A 16,041-nucleotide genomic window follows, 5' to 3' on the forward strand; every position below is an offset into this window, starting at 1 on the left:
TTATTTTTTTAGATAAATAATTTTTAGAAATTATTAGATTATTTCATAGCCTGATTAGTGCCTTGAATATATATCAAAGCATCCCAAACTCTCTCTTTCATCTGTTTGCATAGATCTTGTAGCACGATCGAATGGTATACATGGCAAAAAAAAAAAAAAAAAGATGAGCCCTCCTTTCACACAAAAGATACAACCCGGACCCTAATCTATCAAACACCAACCAACCCAGCCCTTAGTGGACCGTTTCTTTTTTTTTTTTCGGTCCCTTGTTTTGAGCACGAGCCCAAGGATTTGTTGGGAAAATGAAATTTCGTTCGTTAGATATCCGCTTCGCGTAAGATATTCCGTCTCCAAATTCGTCTAGATATCCCAATGTCGTTGCTCGGGCTGCAGACTCTGGGCGACGTTCCCAACCCTGCCCTCCAAAACCCTCATCCCTGATCTCTTCGCTTCGATCCCTCCCTCGACGTCTCCCTGAAGCCCTAGCCCAATCCTCTCGAGAGCCATCTCCAATGGCGAACGAGCAGCAGAAGAGAGAAGTCGGAGAAGAAGAGGAGCAGGTGGTGAATCCGTGGGAGGTCACCGCCAAGGACGGCGGCAAGATCGACTACGACAAGCTGATCGAGAAGTTCGGGTGCCAGCGGCTCGACCGCTCCCTCGTCGACCGCGTCGAGCGTCTCACTGACCGCCCCGCCCACGTCTTCCTCCGGCGCGGCGTCTTCTTCGCCCACAGGTCCCTCTCCCGTCGAAAAGATCTCATCTTTTCCGTTTCTTTCTACGTTTTGATCGTGGCATTGAATGATTTCCGCATGGATTGCTGTCTGATAGGGATTTCAATGAGATACTTGATGTGTACGAGAGGGGCGAGAAGTTTTATCTGTATACGGGGAGGGGGCCGTCGTCGGAGGCTCTGCATCTCGGTCATCTGGTTCCCTTCATGTTCACGAAGTAAGTTTTCTTCTCACTTGGCTCTCTGGTTGTTCTTGAATTCGTCAATGGTTTGTATATGAGTTGAATTCTGTTCTACTCTCATCACGCGGTGTAAGGAGAATTTCACTTCTTGCTTCATGTTCTGATTTTGATCTTGTGCGGTTGGTTGATGTCAAATTACAATCTTTAGATGTATTAGTACAAAATTTCTTGACTGCAAGTTGATGGAGTTGAACTTGCTCGCAATTCACAGTCTTGAAGATCATGTATTGCGCACCATGCCTTTGTTCCATATTGGTTTAATAACTATATTATTAGATGATAAAATAATGTCAAGAAGTAAAATTTATTAGGAGAATCATGCCAGAAATTTTGCTGGTACTATCTTTCTCTTCACTCAATTGAATTCTATTTTTAGTACTGTATGGGTGTAATCCAATTAAGTCCCGAGCTGCTTTATTTGGTTGATCCTGGTTTTTTTTTTCCTTTTCTTGTTCTGTGAACTCTATACCCAATCAAGTGAATCTTGTGTACACCTGACTTGTATGATGTTTGTGACTTTTTTGGTGGTAGTCATTTTCTTGTAGCTTGGACATAAATTTACTCTTCCCTCTTTGTTTCTTTGATATGTATATAATTTGGGATACCTGGACATTATGGAATAATTGGGTACTTGAGTACTTAACAATATGATTTCTGTTGACACATTATATTGAATACCGAGGCAAATGCATCTTTCTAATGTCTCCAATTTCAGTAAGAGTATTAGGCATTAAATTATTTTAGGTTTTCCTACTAGTTATGCTATCTCGCACAGCTAATTTAAGTGTTGTGTACCATTCAGGCTTTTGCATATATAGAATTTGGATGTTTTTGATTTGTTCCGTCAGGCCCTTTGGTGTGTTAAGTTTTTTAGACATGTTGGCAGGTGTATCACATGTCTAGGTAACATTGGCCTCAACTGCACTATAACTTGAAGAATTGAGCTGGACTTCCATTGGTATGCAAGAAAAAAAAGAATTAGAATAAATGCTTTGTTTTTCTTTTTACAACTCGTGGTTAGGAAATTTCAACTTTCTTGTTATATGCCTTCTTGATGCTTTCAAGTAAAACCTAGTTTTTTCCATCCTTTGACCTTGATCAACATGTAAGCTTGATAGAATCATCAATTGTTCTCCTGAATAATCTGATTTCATGGAGTAATAAGCCAACGACTTTTTCCGCTCTACAAGCATGATTGGTTGGGTTAATCCACTTTTCTACAGGCTATTTGTTCACTTATGCAGGATTTGATGACCTCTACCTTTGAAAAATTTGTTAAGTTTTAATTACCAGTGATGAATGCATTTTTGCTGGGATGCAGTACAACCAGTCGTACTATGTTTGCTTAAAGTTTTCTTTTAAAAAACTTTGTAAATCATTTATTTTCTTTTGTAGTATGTCAGCTTTGCAGTCCCTACAATGAGGGCTCTGTGTGTGTGTGTATATATGTATATGTATATATGTATATATATATATATCTGTATATCTGTATATCTGTATATGTATATGTACATATACATATCTTCATCTATATATATATCTGTGTGTATATATATATATATATATATATGTATATATGTGTATATATATGTGTGTGTGTGTGTGTATATATATATATATCTGTGCGTGTGTATACATACATATGTACATATATATCTGCATACATATATGTATATATATGGAAATATACATATGTATACATACATATATCTATACATATATAGATATATACATATATAGATATATACATATCTATATATATATATATACATATATATATACATACATACATATATAGATATGTGCATGTGTATATATGTATATATCTATATATATATATACATATACATATACATACATACATACATACATACATATATAGATATGTGCATGTGTATATATGTATATATCTATATATATATATATATGTGCATGTGTGTGTATATATATATATGCTTGGATTCATTAAGAGTTATTGTGTTAGAGGTCAAGTGTTAGGTCGTTTCAATCCTTACATGATTTTAAAATTGAATTCTTGAAATCCATCATTGACAACCAAGGGTTGCCGAGCTGGTATCGGGTGCCGTATCGGTCGGCTCCTGGTATAGTTCGGTACCAGTTCTGACCGAACCGATTGGGCGCGCCAGTTCACGCACCGGCACGCCTATTTGTTTAGAAGTTCTCTCTTTTTGAACTTTTTCTATAAATTTAAGTCTAATTTGATTTTTTTTGATGTTTTTTGATGTTTCTATGATTCCAGTTTAAGCTAGATGATGCATCTTATTGTTTCAGTGGTGTTCGATTTTTAAAGCCGACGCGACGCTACAACGCTCGCGCTATGGCAAGTATTGTCACAGCGGGCCACTGGCCTCCGATTCGATGCGAACCGACCGGTTCCCACCAAGTCCGAGTCGAACCGGATGGAACTGTTCGGTTCTGTCTGGTATCGGCTAAAAAATTTTCTATTCCGGCCGATATTATTGAGGTTTTGGCCCCTACAGGACCAGAACTGTTTTTCTATAGCAACCGACCAGACCGGGTCGGCTTGGTTCGGCACAGACCGGGTCGGCTTCGTTCGGCCTGAATCGGGCGGTACGGCCCTGTTCGGCGATCCTTGTTGACAAAAAAAGTGGACCATGTGAACAGACTTAATGATGGCTTATTTTTCTTCTTAGAGAAAGGTGTAGTAAAACAAAAGCACCTCATTGTCCGCATCCTTAGGTGAATTATGTGACATGAGGTATTGTGGATTGTCAATTAATGCTCTTAGAAACAAAAATGAGTAATTACCTTTTCCGGTTTCTTTGTATCTGCGAGTAACATTCTCTCAACGAATATATGATCCATGTAATCCTTCTCGATTGAAACAAGAAAAAAGATTGAATTTAAATTGGCTTAACTAGCACCTTATAGCTTTCTGATCCATTACATGTTTTTTTATTGGTTTTACTTGGATTTGTTTCTTTTATGTTCTTTCTCTATCAATATGGTTCTAATTTCAATGTAGGATAAACTTGGACTTACATTTATTCACAGGACCAAGACTGATTTTGGATTTTCTCATTGTATCTCTTGAATTGGACCTAAACTTGGTTAGAAGCCCATTCCTATGAGATTTATACATTGGCTGCATTCAATTTTTAGGCATAACGATAACCAAAATTTTCAAGCCTTGCACTTATCATCCTAGTCAATTTAATAAATCTTTTTACACCAATCATTCCTTTAATGGGCTTCATCCATTGTCACTTCTATTTCCTTTAAATACTCATTGACAGAGCTTAATTTGTGTACAGGGAATTTGCTGAAAAACATTTGACATTAAATTACACTTATTGAAAAAGAAAGTGTGCATACTTCTATAATACATCATCTGTAGTCCCAGCTTGGATCATGCCCTAGTACAGCCAATCTACTTAATCATGTTTGGGCTTGTGCTGAACTTGTCATAAAAAAGTTTTGTCAGTGAACCCCCCCCTCCCCTTTTTGACTCTGCATAGTGTGCATGATGCGCATTTCATCATCTTGACATTATCTTCTGGAAGTTCTCTAGCTTTATATATTTTCTAGTAAAAGCTAAGTCAGTAATTTAGTAATGGGCTGTTCCTTACCATTGTTTGCAGATATTTGCAGGATGCTTTTAAGGTTCCTCTTGTAATACAGCTAACCGACGATGAGAAGTGCATGTGGAAGAATCTCTCAGTAGAAGAGAGTAAAAGGCTTGCTCGTGAGAATGCAAAAGACATAATTGCATGTGGCTTTGACATAACAAGAACTTTCATTTTCTCAGATTTTAATTATGTTGGTGGGTAAGTTATAGTTGAGTATTGTCCTTTCATTGGCATGAATAGATATGCCAATATTTACTGGCTGCATCATCATTATGGCAAGGCATTGACGACAATGTTGTTATTGAGGTTATGTCTGACAGATTTTGCATTGCATCTGTTTGACTTCTGTTTCATATTTTTTCTTAGTTCCTTAGATTTCACTCTGGAGCGTTAATATGCATAGATAATTTGCTTGTATACATAAAAGCTCAACAATCATTGTGCTGACCATTCTAATTGGTTGACCTCAAGATCACTTAAATTCCATTTGCATGGTGGATGTTGTTTAGTTATTCCTATCATGGAGATTGGCATTTTTGTTATATTAATTTATATACAAAAAGACAGGTTGTAAATTATCAAAAATATGATTGGTGTATGCTGGTGATGGCATTGAACTTGATAGGTTGTCATACTCGTTATATGCGCGTTTTGCAGAAGTTAGAACCGACAACCGACGAATTGGCATCTCTTCTTGGTAGAATAGGTAGAGCATGACTTCTTTCAACGGCAATTTATGATGAAACTGATTCCCACCTTGGACTCACTGAACTCCCTTCGACTCTTCTGACACCGGAAGAAATGGCATCGCTGACTCAAAAAATTCTGTAAACCTTTTTGTTTATACTGTTTTTGTTTTGTTTGTGGGATGTCTGGAATTCATTACGTGTATCCCATTCCTAGAGACAGAGCCAGATGCATACGACTGAGTGGAGACAGCTGTGGAAGCTGCAATCCTGGAGGAGAGAATGAAGTAGGTGGGGCCCGCGGGACTAGAAAACTCGTTTCCCTATCTATCTCTCTCATTTCTTCTGGTCGACGGCCTTCCTCTACTCTTGCTACCAGGCCCGGTAGTGACAGGGATGCTACTGCATATGCTACTGCATGTGCTACTGCTACTACTACCTACTGGTTATCATCATCATCGTCCTTGTTAATATTATTTTTTTGGTTTTCAACTTTACGGGTGTGGTAATACACATATGAAGTTTTGAGATGATGCTGAACTAATCAGGTAGACATAATGAACCGCTGATTTTTAAGACAGCAGAATAAAATGAATAAGGGATTGCTGGCTGCAGAAGAATATTTGCATGTTTATGGGCCAAAAACACACAAATCCTCACAGCTTTGTCTGTGCATACGTTCGTTTGTCTCATTAATTTCTTGGTTGTAGAAACTAAGCAAACCAGAGTCACATCACAATTATGCCACTCCTCTTGTATGATAAAACTTTTATGTGACACTGAATTTAATTCTTATTCAATGAGTTAATCTCCTAATGCTTTGGTTTTTTTCTTGCAGTGTCTTTTATGAAAACATGGTCAAGGTTGCAAAATGTGTCACATTTAATAAGGTAAATGTTATAGTTATTTGAGATCAATACCAATTTTATGTGGGATAGGTTTTTCCTGTATTACTGTACATGAATCATCACTGGAAGGGTTTTTTCTTATATCTTGCATTTGTGCAACTTAGGTTGTGGGAATATTTGGCTTCACACAAGAAGATCATATTGGAAAAATTAGCTTCCCACCTGTGCAGGTTCAGTTAAAAATACTGTTAAAATGCTTATAAATTTTCAGTTATTTTTTGCTTTCTGGTCTATGTGTTCAAGGCTTCATGTGTGCGTACCTGACTTGCTCTTTTCTCTAACATATCTGCATCGGAAGTTTTGAAGGAACTGCTTGAGCTTAATATCATAAGTAAATTCTTTATCTGCAGGCAGTCCCATCATTCCCTAGTTCATTTCCACATCTTTTCCCTGGAAAGGACCAGCTTCGTTGCTTGATACCATGTGCCATTGACCAGGTGCTAATTTCTAAATCTTTAATACTCTGTTTTTTGATTTAAAAATGTGTATGCTCAATAGTAAAGATTGGCATTTCCCCACTAATTAGGTTATTGTTTGAACTGATCTCTATTTTGGCACAAGTTAATGACTGGCTTTTACCTGGACACATGGCACATGGCCAAGATGTCTTGAAGATTCTGAGTTAAATATTTAAGAACTGAGCTTGGTGTGTCCTTTTTCTCTTTTTGTGTTATGTATGTATGAATTATCAATTGATAAGTAGTTCAGTTTGGTTTCTGTCCTATACCTTGCATGTGAAAGCACGCGCAGTTGATCAACTCATCCGTCCTCTTGTTATTCAAATATAACAGAGTTCTGTAACTTCTATATATGGCTTCATTGTGTTTATTCAAATGATGTACAATTTGGTAGATTGGCTTCCTCACGTTTCAATAATATAAACAAGACCCTTCATATAATGTTACGTTTGGCAACATTCACTATAAGTTCCAAGTATTCATGTGGGGAAATAATGTTATAAGATCAGTAAATATTCGAAGTTCCAAAAATTGACATGAAAAGTGATGCTGTAATTGTTTTTGTAACACATCATGTCAAGCAGTGCAGTGTCATTTCATCCAGTATCAAAACATTGAATTGTCATGATAGTTCAAATATCCTGTTTTTTAAAGTGTCCAATTGTCGCTTTATAGATCAAATTTCCTAGTTGCATTTTCTTAAGTTGCTCTGTTGGTTTAGAATGGACTAGTAACGTACTGATCTGCTATTGTATTAACTGGTGCATGAAAATTTTGGCGCAAGTATCAATGTTATCTGTTGAAAAGAGGTGGTGCTTCTGGTAATAAGCCCTTCACAGGGGCATGATCAAAATCTGGAACTTCTTTGCTTGTCCATGAGTATGATAATTAACCAATAGTTGTGAACGAACTTAGAATGTGAAGACACCAGATTTGAAATTTTGAATGACATTTTGATGGTCTGGTTTGTACAAAATGAAGTCACAGATATGGGTGTCTCTCCTGTATCTGATAGTTGATCATTATAGCTTGACTTCTCGGCCCACTCTCTGATAGTTTAGTAACCAATTGTGTAGACTTTTTGAAGATACCTTGCTAATGCATCTTAATTTTGATTACAATTTTGCTATCATACTTTACATCTTGTGGTCATCATTAAACCTCAACAAGGTGTTTCAGTGGCTTTTAGAAATCAGCTGTTTTGGTTTAGATTGATATTTTAATGCTTTAGTTGGTGGGCTTTAATTTAGTAGACAGAGAAGTGATGCACCTCTGTTCAACTCACCATTTAAGGTCTTCATTAGGTCCTGAAGAGCTTCAGGTAGCCTTTGTGGGAACTATCAAATGCTCCATCCATCATATATGCATAATCTGCCTTGCATGTCAGCCAATTAGTGCTCCATGGTCCCACCAATATGTGCTTTTTGAAAGCATTCTTTGATACTATTGTGCCAATGGTGGAATCATGAGCTTCATGAGAAGGATTGACTTATGCTACACAGAGGTTGAGAGTTTCTCACATTTATTTAGGAGACTCTTTGATAGTTGTTAGTTGGCTTTCAGATCCACCGCATGTTGATGCCACAATTCTTTCAGATCCACCTCCTACTGATGCCACACTTCATCCACTTCTACATGATTGCTGATGGATAATGCGTGCCATGCTCTCTATTGAGGTATCACATATTTATGGGGAACCTAATAGCACTGTTGATCGGATGAGGAGCTATGTGTCCAATCACGCTGGGACTACATTATGGGATTCTTCAACAAGTCTTCCTTCTTAATTGTTGAATATTTTGTTTTCCGATTCTCACGGATGAATCTATACTCGTATTAATTAATTTATCCAACTTACCAAAAAATAAGAAATCTTTGATGCCTTTATTGAAATTATCAGTCACTTCCACCATTCTTCAGTGAAATTCATCATCTCTGTAAATTGATTCTTGCATTGATACTGTTTATTAATATCTCCACTGATTGGTACTAGCTTCTAAATCTTTTTGAAGAGCAGAAAACCATGTTTTATTAGCGAACTCTAACCCTAAAATTGGAATTGTGTAACAACACATTTTAGAGATCAGATACACAATGCAATTTAATTTTCTAGTAATTTTATTATTCACAGTGGGTGCAATTGTAGTTTCAATATTGTTCCTGCTTTGTTCATCATCACTTCATAATAGGTTCTCATGTTGCTACTATCACCTAACAGCTGCAGATGCCTGACATTCATGGCCTGTTCAGTTCTGCTTGAACAATTTCTACTTTATTCACTCCATGTCTGAGTTAGGGTGATGAATATTTTGTTGGTGTTGGTATGGAATTTGCCTATGTGCATTTTTCGTATCTGAGGATAGTCAAGTGTGCTATTATAGCTGTTTTTTACCAGTCTTGTTTGTATATCATGTCTTTTTGTTGCTGCTAAGACATTCTCGTTTACCTTATAATGTCATTTATGATACAGAGCATTCTGTCAGTCACTGTGTGAAATTAATGTCAAAGTCTGGAAGCTGTAACTGTATACAAAGTAAATTTAGACCTTTGGAAATAGAGATTGGAAGTCTTTAGTTAAATTTTTAATAGCAAATAAATAGATGAATTGTTTATTCGTCTTAGATGTGTTATATAGGTTGTCGACATGATGCACTATGCTCTTTCATTGTTGTTTTGTGACGCGTCTTGGTTTGACTAGTTGGAGATCAATATTTTCCTTTCTCTGCTTTTTGATTATTTGATTTGCTTGAAGTTTTACCTGATCTTTAATTATTTTCTTGCTCCATAATTATGTTTTTTTTAAAATGTTACAACTTACAACCCTTTCCCTTGTATACTATGATATGGCATCATATAACTGTTTCTGACCAGTTTCCCCTACCTTACCATGTTTCACCGTTCATTTCAGGATCCTTATTTCAGAATGACACGGGATGTGGCTCCCAGGATAGGATACCAAAAACCGGCTTTAATTGAATCGTCATTCTTCCCTGCTCTTCAGGTACTCAAGTGAAATGCGTTTACAATAGAAATTGAACAATACTGTGATAGTTCAATAGAAAAGGTAAATTCATGATTTGATTTTATCTCTATTTGAAGTTGTGTTTTTGGTTCAATTTTGAACATGATTAGTGCTTGCTATCTGTCAAATGTTATGGATGTATTGTGGTTGCAAAATATGCTAGTATTGTACAACTACTCTACTGTAAACCAAGATTATAGATGTTGCTAGCTGATGAGGGGAAAATAACAGTAGAAGAAAGAGTTTAGAATCTATCAACGAAAAGAAACATCTGGATTGCACCAAATAATCTTTTGTGAAATCCATCAGCTATAAAAAACACTGGGGGCCTGACCAAGCATTTAACTGTATAACAAATTTTCTTCTTTATTTTGAAGATCAAGTAGATTTATGTTCATGACTTAACAAGTTTAATCAATACATACAATTTCTAATTTCTCCAGTCATAACCCTAGTAGACTTGGGTGGACTGCTAAAACAAAGAAGATCGTAGGCTTGAAACAAGTAAGTCCTATCATTTCATCATTCTGTATTTCCACTTTTTTGCATTAATGTAATTGAGCCTTCTTGTGTCAGCATTATAAAGTAGCATTGTGTTACTTAACCATATCTCTCTCTTTGCTAGAACTCCAGTTGGTCTAATTCTAAGCTCTCTCTCTCTCTCTTTCTCTCTCGCTCTCTCTGGGGCAAGCTTTTTCATATGGCATATGCATGGGACAGGCGATCTTCAAAGTCTTCCAAACACTTTTTTTTAAAAAGCAAGAAATGCCTGTTCATGTCATGTGCAACTTTTTTTTTTTTTTAATTTTGAGTGTGCCTACTTGTTAGAAAAATAAACTCAGGAGCGTTATTGATACACGGATGACACATGAATCTAGGAAGAAGGAATGTGTTTATGTAATGCACAGAAAGGTCGAATGGATAAAATGGGGCATCAGGGGATCAAGTTCTAGATCCATGACAATTGTGCAAGATTTAATGATTTATGCTTAACATGATACTACCGCAAGATATGTGCTTTTATATGCCACTTCCCTTATCAATTTTCTGCATGCATCACTTGCTCAACCAGCTAAGCATTATACCATGACAAATGGTAACCAGTATTCTGTGTCACTCAGTGACCATCTGGCTTTATCAGCTCATATGGAGTGGATTGCGGAACTAGGGAATGAGATATATAATAAATTAATAATTTTCTCTACATATTCATCTAAACACAAGTAAAAGAAAATGAGTAGGTGTATAAACACATGAAAATCATTATGCATGTTGAATGAGACTATGCTGTTTGCAATCCACTCTCAATCTATTTTCTTGTAGATGAATACTACTTAAATTCTCACTTTACTGTTTTGAGTATGTTCCATTTAACTGCATAGTTTCCTATGGATCGGTCACTCATATCTATTCGTTTCCTGAACCTGAATATGAACAGGGGGAGACAGGAAAGATGTCGGCAAGCGATCCAAATTCTGCAATATATGTGACAGATTCCTCCAAAGACATAAAAAATAAGGTTTGTCTTCTATATAACATCACCATTTTTATATTTCTCTAATGTGTGTTATTTTCCAATTTTTATTAAAAATTAAGGTATAAGTTGCTTTGGTAATCCTGAATGTTAACTCGGCATTTTCCTCTAGTTGAAGCTTCATTTGTCGTTGGTTCCAAGACTAGGATCAATATCTGTCTCTTTGTTTTCGATCAAGTGTGATATATCATAAGAAGTCCTACAGTTCTGGTATGCGTTTTCTGATTGTTGGTATAATGTTAGAGTACAATACTGTTCAGTGTATGGAGAATCCTCTATACTAGATGTTTGAAAGAATCCTATAGACTAGATATTTGACTTGCGACAGAAACAGATTGTATCATGCTAATAAATTAATTGACTGCCTTAGTGCTTTTGGAAAATCGATCTAAGAGAAACCGTAGTCATGGGGTTTTTCCTATATGACAGTTCATCTAACCCAAAAAAAAAGCAGTGTAGGAACTTTCAGTCCATTCCAGGTTTTGCTTCTCTTGATTCAGCAGCTTGATTTTTTCCAATAATTTTTTTTGCAAGGTTATGATTTTTTCATGCGTTTCTCTAAAATATTTTAGTCAATGGTGGATGTTCAGTTTTAGAAGAAAAGGCAGGTGCCGACAATGACATGCCAATGTAATCAAGAATTTAGCTGAATCAGTTCATTTTTGTCAATAGCATGTAGTGGTTACCACAGATCTGCTAAGCTTTTATATTTCCCACATCTTACAGAAGAATACTGTGTTATTATGGCTGATTTTGGAAGCTTTGGGTCATGGCCTTGATTACATACCATGCTTCAAGTGCTTTGTCATTTATATTAAAGTGTGTTATGCTACCAATAACCATAACCAACAAACCATTGTCCTGACTACATGGGACGAGTACTCTGCCATTTGATCCTATCAGGAGCTACAACCATTTTCATTGTCAACTTACACTCTGCTGCATCTTAGAGTTCTGTGGTCTTCACTCCTTACTCCTTTAAACACATATCTTAGTTGTCCTCATTGGGTCTCCTCAGTTCTTTTTTGCCAAATCTCAATAGAGTTTCGATCTCAATTTCTCCTCCGTTGGTGTACTAATGTATTCTTTGTAAACTCTTCATTTGCTTGTGTTCTCCACAACCTATTCAACAATTTCTTTTTTACCATTCCTATCTCTGCTAGGAACCTCTTCACCATCCAACATTCTAATTTATAGTATTATTTAACAACGATGCATTCCTTGCCTTCTAAAGTTCAGGTGGCATGTAACAGAGTCCTCTATTTGGCTGCATAGGGCTGAGACCTGGAGACCTCCAGCACATATAATATATGATTTCAACCCATTTTTGGTGGTATAGACCCATATCCAATATGGATGTTCTGAAATTGGTTTTTGAGTCATCGAGTTCTCTACCAAAGAAATAATCTTTGTCCCCTCTTCCCCTTCCCAACTGATCAATTATGACCTACCATAATGACATCAGTAGTAGGCTTTCTAGAGATTGGTGAAGGATGTTCTACCAAAAGGATGTTGGTATTAACAATAAATTTGCAAAATGCCATGTTTACATCCTGAAGCTAATTTGGGAATTTGTATGGGAAATATGTGTATGGAACTACCAAAACAATCCATACAATATCAAAAATATAAATATATAAAAGTTAAAAATATAATTTAACTAATTATTTTTCCCTATGTGCTCCTGCTGCTCTCTCCTTTTACGTATTGGCAAGTTGGATAGTCAAGAGTCAAATGCATGTCCAAATCTGATTCTTTCATCCGTTTCCATGCAACACCATGGTAACCCTGAGAACCTGAAAGCAATTCAGTTTTTTGATGAGCTACACTGCACCGCTGATCAGGAAGAGGGAATTTGAGGTTTTAAACCATTTGTGTGGGCGTATATGTTTTGCTTATTCTTATTAATGTTAGTCTTTCATTCTGAAGCAATTATAACCATTTCCATGGTGCAACTTTTTCCAGTTTTATAAAAGTGAATGGGGCTTTGTTTGTTAAAATTTGTGAGAAGTCGAGAACTTCTGTGAATTTGGATTGTATTGAAAATTGTTAACAAAAAAAGTTAGGCTATTATTTAGATTGAGCTGGTATGTTATAGACATGATAGACGGGCAGGTTTGCCTGGAGCATCTGACCTGCTCTTGGCTGTTGGTTGAATGGCACAACTTTTGATGGGTCTGGTTGGGTCCAGGTCCTTCTTTGTGAAGGCTGAACAAGCCCAGCCTGTCCCTTTGCAAATCCTATGTGCATGTCCTGAATGAGTATGTATGGTATATGCAAATGTTCCTAACCAAAAAGGCATTATCTGTACTGATACTTTTTCTTTTTAGGTGAATAGATATGCCTTTTCTGGTGGCCAAGATTCTATAGAGAACCACAGGAAATATGGAGCCAACCTAGAGGTATGGTTTTTGTTTTGTTATGTATGGTAAGCTCATAAATGTCATAACCCTTGCAAATATATGGCATGAGAGATAATTAGTAGTTCATTTTACCATATTGATACTGACTAAGCAGATTTAAGTGCTGATGCAGGTTTTTCAAAATTTTCAGTGGAATGTTTCTTAGTATTTTTAAACATAACAAATATCTTAATTTCATCTGACTCTTTGATTGAGGTATTAGCAGCAGAGCCATGTTATCATCCTCTTCATCCTTGAGGAGATTTACCGCACTCGTTGAACTTTACTTTGAATATCTACGCATAAGATTTCTGTATCTGTTAGACTGAGCATTTGATGTCTGCTCACGAACAATTTTATGGTCCAATAGATTTCCTGTTGTGGGTTTTGCTCAGGTGGACATTCCTGTCAAGTACCTTAATTTCTTTCTTGAAGATGATGCTGAACTTGAGCACATCAAGAAGGTATTTCTAGAGATCATCTTGTTCAGTTTAAGGTCATCTTATTCTTTTTTGTCTATAAACAAGCTGCCTTATGATTTGGTTCCCACTGGATTTTGTTTATCTACTTGCCCTGTTTATTTCATGGACATATTCCAGGAATATGGTGCTGGAAGGATGCTGACTGGTGAGGTCAAGAAATGTCTTATTCAGGTCCTCTCAGAGTTGGTCGAGAGACATCGCCAGGCTCGGGCTGCTGTTACAGATGAGGTATGCACCACATCAGAATCATTTTCTGCAACTTGTTTCGCTTTTCAGAAGACTTCATTATCCTTCGTAGAAAGAGTTTGTAGTGACATCAGTTTTGATTCTTTGCCATCTTCGACGGAACCTCTTGGTACTGGCTTTTAGGCCCTGTTTGGGCGCACAAACATGCTTTTCGTGCGTAAATTCCCCCTGATGACCAGAGTTGAGCTACTATCTATCTGGAGAAGAAATTTAGTGTTGCCAGAGGTTGCGGACACTTGCTATCCCCAGTAACTAGGATAATGAATTCAAATTAGAAGGTGATTTAACTTATCCCTAGGTATAGGAATTATGAAGTTGGTGACCTTTTAATGTCCTCCTTTTGGTAACATCCCTGGCTATGGGAAGTGATACATGAATAACCCATTTGCCCATCCGAAAAGGGTCATCAAAAAATTGACCTTGCTACAGCGGAAGGTAATGGAGAAGTAATTCTTGTCATCATCCATTTAGACCGAAGAGTCACATGATACCCCTTGGTACATGAAAGTGATTACTATCTACCTTCTTAAAAGATGGAGAGGCATCTTCTATCACCAATACTAAAAAAGGTTTATATATGTCAGTTTGTATTTATTCATGAGAAAAAACCAAAAACATACATGAGAACCAATTTACATGTATATTCTACTTTTAATTTTTGTCAAATCTTCTCATCGAACTTGGATTTTCATATGATGTTTTTTCTACGATCTAGTTAAAACGATACATGGACTCTTTCAAGTTCTTGTTTTATCTCCTCTTTCTTTCCCTAACACAAGAACTTTGTTGGCACCTCCCTTTCTCTAATCCACAGTTTGTTTAAATTTAAGCCAGAATGAGATTCATGACTGACAATTCTTTTTTTTCCCCAGATGGTGGATGCTTTCATGGCTGTCAGACCTCTACCCAATATGTTCAGCTAAATAGCTTTTGACATACAGATTTCAACTCAATTCCTCTCAAAGGATTAAAATGAGTGAACAGCAAAGTATTTCTGCTTTACTGATTATCACTGAAAGAGTTATTGTACTACCCTTATTTATATCACAACCGAAGATAAGGAAATCAAGTTTGTAGAAATGAGATTTCGGGAGGACAACGAATTTATTTGTCTTGCATAGTTCTGGCGGCAAATGTTGTTGAAAAATTGTTCTTGTTTGCGCAAGGGCCAAAGTAATTTAATGTTTTCTGCTCTGTCGATCAACACCTGCAAAATATTTTCGGTGTTGCCAGTATTTCTGCTCTCCAGGTTGTAAGCTATTGTGCTGAAACAGTCACAAGTTTGAACAGTTGATAATCTGCATCAATAGAATGCGAGCTGAAATTCACTTAGAAATTGGATTATTTCTCATTATTTCGAGGCTATAACTGTTGGATTATAAACTAGATCCCTGCATGTGCCATGTAAGCGGAAGGAAGCATGGATGGCATTGATCCTCTTATCTGATCTTTTTTTTTTCTTTTATTGATGTGGCTCGATGAATGCTTTTATATTTTGGCGTCTGTAATTCATTGTTTTGCCCTGAAGGAAACAAACTTAGCTGAGTGTAATATGAAATCTGTACACATGATGGCATCTGCATCCGCTAATGTTTATATGCAAAATACTTTTCTTTCTTTTTTCCATGTACCGGTGTTTCACTGCATGGCTGATAGGATTTGAATGGCTGTGATTCTCCGGTGAATGAAAAATATTTTAAGTCGTTTTATCATACTTGAT

General features: G+C 36.6%; 1 protein-coding gene across 4 annotated transcripts; it reads left to right on the forward strand.

The window, feature by feature from the left end:
- Window positions 1-369: 369 nt before the first annotated feature.
- LOC103721827 (tryptophan--tRNA ligase, cytoplasmic-like) lies at window positions 370-15,657 on the forward strand. Of its 4 annotated transcripts, none has more exons than XR_005515257.1 (12): window positions 371-733; window positions 829-948; window positions 4,596-4,781; window positions 6,108-6,159; window positions 6,282-6,347; window positions 6,528-6,614; window positions 9,544-9,636; window positions 11,096-11,176; window positions 13,530-13,593; window positions 13,989-14,057; window positions 14,193-14,303; window positions 15,194-15,653. XR_005515257.1 is itself a non-coding variant. In XM_039134456.1 (12 exons), the coding sequence occupies exons 1-12, from the start codon at window positions 513-515 to the stop codon at window positions 15,242-15,244; spliced, it is 1,209 nt and encodes a 402-aa protein (XP_038990384.1). In that variant the 5' UTR covers window positions 374-512; the 3' UTR covers window positions 15,245-15,653. The 4 variants fall into 4 exon arrangements, 2 of the variants coding, with proteins under 2 accessions (XP_038990386.1, XP_038990384.1); XM_039134456.1 differs by having other exon boundaries at window positions 374-733; window positions 13,522-13,593; XR_005515256.1 differs by having other exon boundaries at window positions 370-733; window positions 13,530-14,057; window positions 15,194-15,657.
- The last annotated feature ends 384 nt before the right edge of the window (window positions 15,658-16,041 follow it).

Source organism: Phoenix dactylifera, chromosome 1, assembly GCF_009389715.1.
Source record: "Phoenix dactylifera cultivar Barhee BC4 chromosome 1, palm_55x_up_171113_PBpolish2nd_filt_p, whole genome shotgun sequence".
NCBI classification, from domain to species: Eukaryota; Viridiplantae; Streptophyta; class Magnoliopsida; order Arecales; family Arecaceae; genus Phoenix; species Phoenix dactylifera.